The sequence below is a fragment of the Cynara cardunculus genome (assembly GCF_001531365.2).
Source record: "Cynara cardunculus var. scolymus isolate 2C chromosome LG 2, CcrdV1, whole genome shotgun sequence".
NCBI classification, from domain to species: Eukaryota; Viridiplantae; Streptophyta; class Magnoliopsida; order Asterales; family Asteraceae; genus Cynara; species Cynara cardunculus.
In genome coordinates, this window is record NC_037529.1 from 64,943,146 (window position 1) to 64,952,427 (window position 9,282).

Below are 9,282 nucleotides of genomic sequence, written 5' to 3' on the forward strand. Positions count from 1 at the left end.
CTCTTCGATACTCTTCTCACTTTATCATTTTAAACACCGTTGTTGTTTTAATTTGTAAATTCTTTTAATAATGACATGAACTATTACAGTATATTCTGTTATTACTCATTGAGTCATTTCAGATGGTTTAAATACGAATGTAACAGAGCATTCCAAAAGATTGGAACGACCCTGGATCTCTGGAGCAGTATCACCTTGCCGGTTTCATGATCATCATGAGAAATGTAAAATGCGCATTCCGTATATAAGTGTGTAGTACCTGGAGTCTAATTGCATACTTTCCGTTCATTCCGTAACCATTCACATCCTTACCAGTTAAGCTAAAATTGACAATAGATACAAAACAATAGCTAAAACACGAGAAAAAGAGCAACTTGGTACTTATTAGACTTTTTTGTTCAATGGGGGAATCATGTTTTCCTAGCAAATAATTGACAACTATTGAGTGATAGCTGGACATATACATCTTGCAGTAAAAGTTGTACATTTTGCAGGAATAAAAATCCCCTTGTGGCCACGGAGGTTCAAATGCGGTGACTCCGAGCTATCTGCAAAGCCCTGAGATTAGTCGGCTCGCTTAGCGGGTTGGATATCCAGGTTAATAAAAAAAAAGTTGTACAGTATTCTGGATTCGTAGAAAAAACCTAACTTTTGACTCCATGCATGTGGAAATCATTTTCCATGTAGCAACTCAATGATGTACAGGTAACAATAATGCCATTAAGTGATCCGTTTATTATGCAATAAAAGTTATACATGCCTTTGACGAAATTGCTACTTACACGTTTTTTGTTTCGTTTTCCTTAAGCAAATGGCGTTTTATATAGGTCGACTCGTATATCTGCAATAAAAATCGTACTTTGCTAATGATTTGCTGATTGCATTAGAAAAAGGTGATAACGTTTTCATGTTAACCACAAGGGTGGTGCCTGATTGGTTTGAGCTTGCCTCCAAAGGTCAAAAATACCAGGAGGTCTCAGGTTCAAATCCAAGGAGAAATAAAAATCCCATTGTGGCCATGGAGGTCCAAATGCGGTGACTTCGGGCTATCTGCAAAGCAAGTGGTCGTCCTGGGATTAGTCAGCTCGCATAGCAGGTTGGATATTCAGGTTAATCAAAAAAAAAAAAAATTTGTCCCTGTGGTTTGATTTTACTTTGGGTTTTGTCCTTTCAGTTTAAAAATAACAAAATCTTTCTTGTGCTTTCAGTTTTGTTCTCGATTTGATCCCTAGCCTTAACGCCCGTTAAAGAGACCCCGTTAAGTCACCTCACGATGTGAGGGTATCTTTGTCATTTTAGTTATTTCTTTATTAATTTTTTTTATTGTACGACATTGCAATGCATATGTACAAGTTTGGATTGCATTCAAGTTTGGGGAGCCAAGATTGGGAAGCCGGTTCAAGCTTGTATCCATGCAATTCAAACTTGTACAATAAAAAAAGTTAATAAAGAAACAAGTAAAATGACCAAATTGCCCTCACATGCTTACCACGTGGGGTCACTTAATAGGCCCGAGTTAACGGCCGCTTATGGCCCGTTCCAAAGCGAAAATCAAAACCACAACAAAGAAACTATTTTTACAAACAAATCAAGGCTTTAGAGTTGTACTTGATGCATTAAAAGTTGTACACAATACACATTTGCTGATTTAGGCCAAGGACAAAGGCCTAACCTTTTCATGTGAAGAAAGTGCCAAAGGAACATCAGCAACAGGGGCCTGCAACTTGATTTCCAATTGAGAAATACAAAGTGATGGATTTCTTTAGATCCCATTTAACTTTTCCTTCTCAATCAAATAAAGAAACAAACAACACAAATCTTTAAGAAAAAACGGTTAATGCGCGAAAATTTAAACCCGATGCTTTTGCTTATTTTTTTGGAAAACGAACCAAAAAAAGAGAAAGAGACGAAGGTTGTCACGATTAAGTCACAATCCGAGCCAAGAAAATTACGGATTTATATACAAAACGGTAGGACTTACTTTTCAATTACTTTGTTAAAGAGGGTGTTGTTTTACATTAGAACTTGGCTAACAAATCTTCACAAACAAAAGGAAATTACCAAAATGCCCTCAGCAAGGGTACCTGTTACATTTAATCCAGATTTTCAGCATTGTTTACATAATTGCAGTCTCAGATCATTCTCATACAAAAGGAAGAAAGAAAAAGGTTAACTTTTAGACTTCCATTTCCTGTAAGTAATAACAAAGACCAATTAGCAAAAGTATGCTTCCAGGAAGAAGGGCAAGATGGGAATTTCATACGATATAAATTACGTTTGCATTGAACTTGATTGTTGATTAAGATTTAAGCATCTAGAAAGGGGTATCAGCAGATTGGATGCATGTGATTTGCAGTTGAAGAAATAAAAGTTGATTACAGGTTTAGCAAAAGCTGATTTTGCTATATATAATATGAACCACTCATGTCATAGAACAAGAAAAGCTCTTTTCAATAATATCATATAAAAACACAAAAATAAACTATTCGAATAGATGATATGCTCATTCTTTTCCTTTGATTTCGAATATATACGTCATGGGCATCTAAAGGAATTCAACTTCCACCTCCTCCACCGCCCAACCATAATCACCACCACTTCACGATAACGCCATTGACTAAAAGAACCCTTCTTATTCGCAATCATACCCATTTAAATCGCACGTGTTCTCGAATTTGGGAAAGAAAAGAAAAGGGGAAAAGAATGGAAAGGAAACAAAGTGTTCTTGTTCTTGAACCGAGAGAAAGGAAATGAAAGATGTCATCTTTTCAAATATATTGTTTTATGAGGGTATTTTCGTCATAAAAGATCATAGGTTTTCTTTCTTTCCACATTTCGGAGGAAACATAGATGGTATTTTTCCCTCCTATTCCTTTTCTTCCGCTCCTAAAAAGTTCAGAGAACAGATGATCTTTTTGTAAAGGTTTTGAGAACACGGTGAAAATTTCGTGCTTCCCTTGATACCCGGGCCTATAACTATGAAAAATCATACAAAATGTAGGAAGATGATTCCAAGGATTAATCAGATATCAGAGACATAAAACAAAGTAACCATGCAAAATTATTGAAGGATATCATTTCAGTGAAAGACACATTCTTTATGATGGAAAGACAAATATACAGTTCTTAACCAACAAGATAAGAAGTTATTGCAGGGAAAGTTGGGTGGTGGGTGGTTCTTTTGTCCTTGACATTCTACTTTCGGCATGATTAACCATTAACAGGTAGACCATAAATATATAACAAACAAAAGATACGCGCTACCAAGCGTCTTTTTCGATCACTGTATGTGTGGGATGAAGTGGAAAGGTACAACACAAAAGAGACATACAAGTTCTCAAAGAAGAACAAAGAAAGTGCAGGAACTGATAATAACATAGATACACTCTCACTTCCAAACTGATCTCAATTCTAATCATCTACAAGAATCAATGATTATGGTTAGATTTGTGAAACAATCATACGGATTTTTCATTAGAATTCGTAATCAGAGAGAGGCTCTTTTATTAGAAAGAGAGTGAGCATAATAAGAGGGACAAAGATGATGAAATCTCTTGTCATGCTTTTTTCCCATTTCTTTATGAGATTGTGGGAACATGTGGCCAGCTATGCTAGTTTGAAACTCTGAATGGTTCACATGAGGTCGGGAAAAGGTGTCCTTTTCTTGGTTTTGTTTAGTGGGTGATTAATTGTGTATTAAATGTAATCTTCAGCTAATTAAAGCAACCCTGATTGATGATGTTAGAACCTGATTTTCCCATGCCAAGTTACAACATGAAAGAAATAGATCATGGATTTAGTGAATTATTGTCTTATTAGTTGAATACTGATTGGATGATGAGAATACTAGAAACATCAACTTATATAGATTCCCATTCTATAAAAATTGCACATCTAAAAGTGTTTTGGCTTCTAGTTAATTGTCTAAAATACCCTTGAGTATTTAACAAAATAGGGGGGACCTTGTGTATGATATCATTTAAAAGAGAGGGTATTATCTGCCAAGGAATTGGCATGGGTATGTCTCCTTGTTTCACACTCCTGGCCCAGGGTCATATAGATATACATAACACATGCACACACACAACAACAACTCTACATACGGAAATTATCAAACAATGGTTCTTGAGGCTCCTTTGACTTAAATTCCCATGAAGGTACAAGACATCTTGGCTGACAGGATATGGGTCAACGGTGGTCGTTCCCCTGTAAACCTCGGCTGATCTGACAGGTGAATGTGTGACTAACTGAATCACTTTATGGATCTTGGACTTTAGGCCCTTTGGTATCCTACCCTAACTGTAACATTCATAAGCGTAATTTGGAGAGAGAAAAATGAGAGATTCATATATCAGATGGCTTAGTATATGTCAAGTTTGCTTTAACCAACACAAGGTACAATGATCATAGCCAAAGTGGCCACATACGTTGTGGGTTGGTGCAACTTTATGATGCTTCTTTTTCATTGTGTGATGCGAACGCAATAATTATTTTCCAAGTTTTGAATCAGATTAGAGTAGGTGTGAGAAGGATCAGAATCAAAGCAATAGGATTATTATAAACAACAACTAACACATCTCGAGCAACTGCAGAAACATATCATATCATTTTATATATAGTAGTAGATATAACAAACGTTTCGTTTTCTACAAAAACTTTGAAGCTTATGTGGTGATGGCACCATCAAACTGGTTCTCTAAGTTAACAAGAAGAAGTTCTTAAAAAGTTGCATGGCGAAAACGACTTAAGTTTTAAGATAAGGATTAAGGTTCCTTATTGCTTGGGGGTTAGGAATACTTTCACCATATAAGTTAGGTTTCTCATGAGGTAATTGATGGTTCAAATGAGAGAACCAGCAGGAAATCAGTGTGATTTAACCTTTACTGCACTGTGTAGTGGCTATAATTACACCACCAAGAAGCCAAAAAGAAACAAATTGCATTCAAACTGAAGCAGACAAAATTCATTTAAGATAGTATATAAAAAAGACAATTCAGCCAAAGAAAGAAGGGAAGACAAATTACTTGTGTGAAAGATAACAATAATATGATGGAAGAATTTTTGCCCTTCTTAAGTGGATCACTTTCTTATTAGTGTTGTACACGTTATAGTTTCTGAAGGCATTACGCCAATATGAAGTTCTTTTTTTCTGATATATATAATATTTATATATGGCAAATGAACTCAGACGCACTCCTCACCTACGGTAAGGTTTGAACCCCTGACCTCCTGGAGGCCAAAGACCTGGATACTGCTAGGCCAAAAGACCATTTGGTATGAAGTTCTTTTATTAGATTGGGAAAATCTCCATAAATAGGGGATTGGAGGAAGTGGTACTTTGTGTTCAATCTCTTTTCGTAAGTAATGTCATTCTAGGGTGGTAGAGTTGCCAATCGACTCGAGTTTTCAATAATACGATAATGGTTAAGCCACTTGGTTGAGTTGTATTTTTATATGGCAAGATATTATGATCATGAAATATGATGGTGGAACAACCAATCTAATACCAGAAAACAAAAGGTTTACTTCTCTCCATTAGACTTCCGTCTTTTCACTTTCTGAAAACCATTCACAGCACATTAAGACACTTCAATCTAATGCAGGGATAAACTAAGTATATTCTTTTTCTAAAGGTTGAAGAGTGAATATGTCTCATTTTCAGAAAGAAGTGCTACTAGAAAGCACCTTAATTTCAAGCACTTGATCAACCATCAACAACTTATCACAACATAAAGCATTTACCAATTTTTGCATGTAAAAATAATGCCATAATAGAAGTAGATACCTTTTCTCTCTCTCTCTCTCTCTCTCTCTCTCTCTCTCTCTCCCCCCATAGATCAAAGTCACATCTCGGGTACATCCATAAGATCAAAATAAACCCACAAAGAGACGTACTGCCTGCAAAACATATGCAAATAATGCAATTAGAGCTTTCTTCTGCACTTCTCATGAAACCTTTTACCACTTATCACTCCAAACCTTTTTTGGGAGATGGAACCCACCTGCCGATTATGACAAACTTCCATTAATCTGGGAGATCTTTAACATGATATGGGGATAAGCTTTACCCTTTTAGATATATGTGAAGTGTGCATGATGTATGAATATCAGTGAAGATGTCTGTGACAAATGTTTTTGCAAAATCAGTTTCTAAATAGGCTTATAATATCTCATATCATCAGTTGTAACAAGGCAAGTGGACCACAGACACACACGCACACACACACACACACTCAGCCAATACCAAAAATCTTATGTTTTAGTCTATCATGGAAATGGACAATGGAGACTCTTCACTGCAATTGCTATATGAAGACTGAGCCGTCCAGGTTCAATTGCCAGGAAACATGGTCTGAAGCAAAAGAACATTCATTGTGAATAACGATCGATTACCATGAAAGCAAGCAGGCATGTCAACAATGAAAAAGTGAAAGAAACAAAGCTGATTAAGAAAAAATCCATTGAAATCAATTTTCAGGCTACATGATCTCCAAATAGTAGACCTTGCTCTTTTCATATGGGCTACCGGTTATCTCTGCTCCACAGAAACAATCACTTCATGAACCACATAACCACCAGACTACTTGAGGGGTGTCAATATCCACTCAGGAAGAAGAAACAAACAGTGAAAATCTGCATCCCGATTGCCTCTGCAAAATGCACACTTTCCTTGTCCCTGCATAGAAGGAACCCATGTTCAAGTCTATCTACAATTTTTTTCAAGACACAAGAGGTGTATAAAGAACACCAAAATATAAGCTGAAAACTAAGAAATTTGATAAAAGTGGGATTCAAACCCAAGTGTTTTGTACAAAGGCAGCAACATTTACCAACTCCACCATTAAAGACTTGTGCAAAGAGTTCAGTTTCAGAAAATATAAGGGCACCCAACAAAAAATACAGTGGCACCCATAAAAAATGTAATTTTTTCCCATACAATAGAACCATGAAGAGGTGGCCCATGCTACTGTATGCTCCTACGTAGGTCCGCCCCTGGTTTTACCCCTAAATGTTTAGGACATCTTTGCGTGCTTCGCAAACAACACAACATGAAGACTTCCATTTTCAGAATCTTTGTGGTTAAAGGTCAAACCATGAGACAGCAAGCATGTAATATCTACCAAAATGAAATATGAATTCATGGCTTGGTTGGCTAGCAATCAATCTGAATCATTGAAAAGATGCACTTTTAAGATTACAAACTGCATCATACAACAAAACTGGAAGAAATACATAACTTCCAAGTCCAGGTTGCATCTATGATTCAGTCAGAAACTTTTGCTTTCACTCACACTCATCTATTTTTATTGTTCATATTACCAATAATCCCCACAAGAGCACTCTCCATTCCTGAAATGATGGAAACGTATGCGATCCCTAATTAATATCTCTCGTTGGTAAACACTCGAAATATATTTCATGAAAGAGTGGCAGTCCTCACAAGATCGTAGGTTTTTTACAATCCTAATTATGGTCCCTGGCTTGGCTTTTATCAGTCCAAAAGAGACTGCAAGCTTCTCACTGTGGTGAAGTAGCTGTGATGCTTTCTCTTCATCGTCTATTTCAAGCAAAACCTCTGATAGTTTTGGATAATAACCATTGCCCCTCAATTCCTCCTCTATTTCATCCAACTTCTTATAAATGCTTTCCGCCTCAAAGTGACAAGTACTTCCAGCCATAAATTCATAGATAACACCATCAATCTCAATCCGGCTGTGCCCTGATGGCTTTACAAGCCCTTTTTGATTCATTAGCCGCCTCACCTTTGCTTTATTCTTCCATTTCCCTTTAGATGCATACACATTACCAAGCAGCACATAAGTTCCACAATCATCAGTAGAATCCATCTTTGAACCTTCGACGTGTTTTATTAAATGCTCCACTCTCTGGGTATCTCCATGAACTTTACAAGCCCATATCAAAGATCTCCACAGAACAGCATCAGGTTCAATGGGCATGGATTTGATGAACTCTTGAGCATCTTCTAGTCGTCCAGCTCGAGCAAGCAAATCTACTATGCACCCATAATGTTGTACAGTTGGTCTTACATTATATACTTTCTTGATGTTCTTGAAATATGTTAAACCTTTATCAACCCACCCCATGTTCCTACAAGCCGATAATACAGCAGTCATTGTCTTCTCATCTGGCTTCAAATCAACAATCTCCATGCGATCAAATAATGCAATAGCTTCCCTGCATAGGCCATGGCTTGCAAGGCCAGCTATCATTGCTGTCCAAACATAAACATCTTTATTGACAGCTTCATTGAAAATTCGCATTGCACTATCTATGCACCCGCATTTTGAATACATGTCAATAAGAGCAGTAACAACATTCTTTTTCAACCCAGTTCCTTTACCATTAACATATTCATTCAATTTTATGCCTACACTTAGAGCTCCAGTATCAGCACAAGCTCTAAGAACTGAAATGACAGTAACATCATTCGGTTCAAAACCCTCCATTACCATCTTCTCGAACAATTCTAAACCCTCAACAGTCCTCTTATTATCAACAAACCCATTAATTATCGAAGTCCATGAAACCACATCTCTCTCATGCATTTTATCAAACACTTTCCATGCTAGTCCCGTTTCATCACAACCCGAATAGAAATGGATCAGGGCATTTTGAATATACAAATCCAGGGCAAACCCAGACTTGTATATCAACCCGTGGAGCTGCTGACCGAATCTTTTTTGTTTTAGCTTGGAGCAGGCTTTGAGGACAAACGGGTAAGTGAAACTGTCAGGTGTAGGAGACAATGGGTCTTCGCAATTATGCAAGGTGAGGAAGAGGGAGATGGACTGAATGGGGTCAGGTGAGTCAGAGTAAGCTCGTATCATGGTATTGTGGAAATACGAATTGGTTGGGGTTTGTAGAGAGTTAAGAATGTGGCGTGCGTATGTGAGGTTACCAGAAGGAGATAGAGCAGTGAAATTGAAGATTTTGCTTAGGTTTTGAGGATCCGTTTGTGGGTATTTCAGAAATTGGGCGTGTAGTTGTGTAGCTTGCGCCATTGTTGTGATTTCCATGGTTCCTGTAAAAGAGGGATGTTAACTCTTCGCAGGCGGGAATCCATAATAATAATAATTCTTCTGTTATTAGGGTATGATTAGGGATGGGAATGGACCCCGACCCGTCGGGTAACCCGGTCCACCCGCCCCGGTCGGGGACGGGGATTCCCCGAAAAATCGGGTCTCGGGGACGGGGACGGGGATCCCCGCTTGGCGCAAGCCGGGGACGGGGACGGGGACGGGGACGGGTATATCACTCCCC

General features: G+C 37.8%; 1 protein-coding gene across 1 annotated transcript; it reads right to left on the minus strand.

Annotated features, from left to right (window-relative positions):
- Nucleotides 1–7,231: 7,231 nt before the first annotated feature.
- LOC112507774 (pentatricopeptide repeat-containing protein At4g21065-like) lies at nucleotides 7,232–9,038 on the minus strand. The gene has a single exon (XM_025112484.1). The coding sequence runs from the start codon at nucleotides 9,036–9,038 to the stop codon at nucleotides 7,317–7,319; it is 1,722 nt and encodes a 573-aa protein (XP_024968252.1). The 3' UTR covers nucleotides 7,232–7,316.
- Between the last annotated feature and the right edge of the window lie 244 nt (nucleotides 9,039–9,282).

What these genes read in the sequence shown, in the direction of transcription:
- LOC112507774 (XM_025112484.1), bottom strand. Translation starts at nt 9,038, where the DNA reads ATGGAAATCACAACAATGGCGCAAGCTACACAACTACACGCCCAATTT.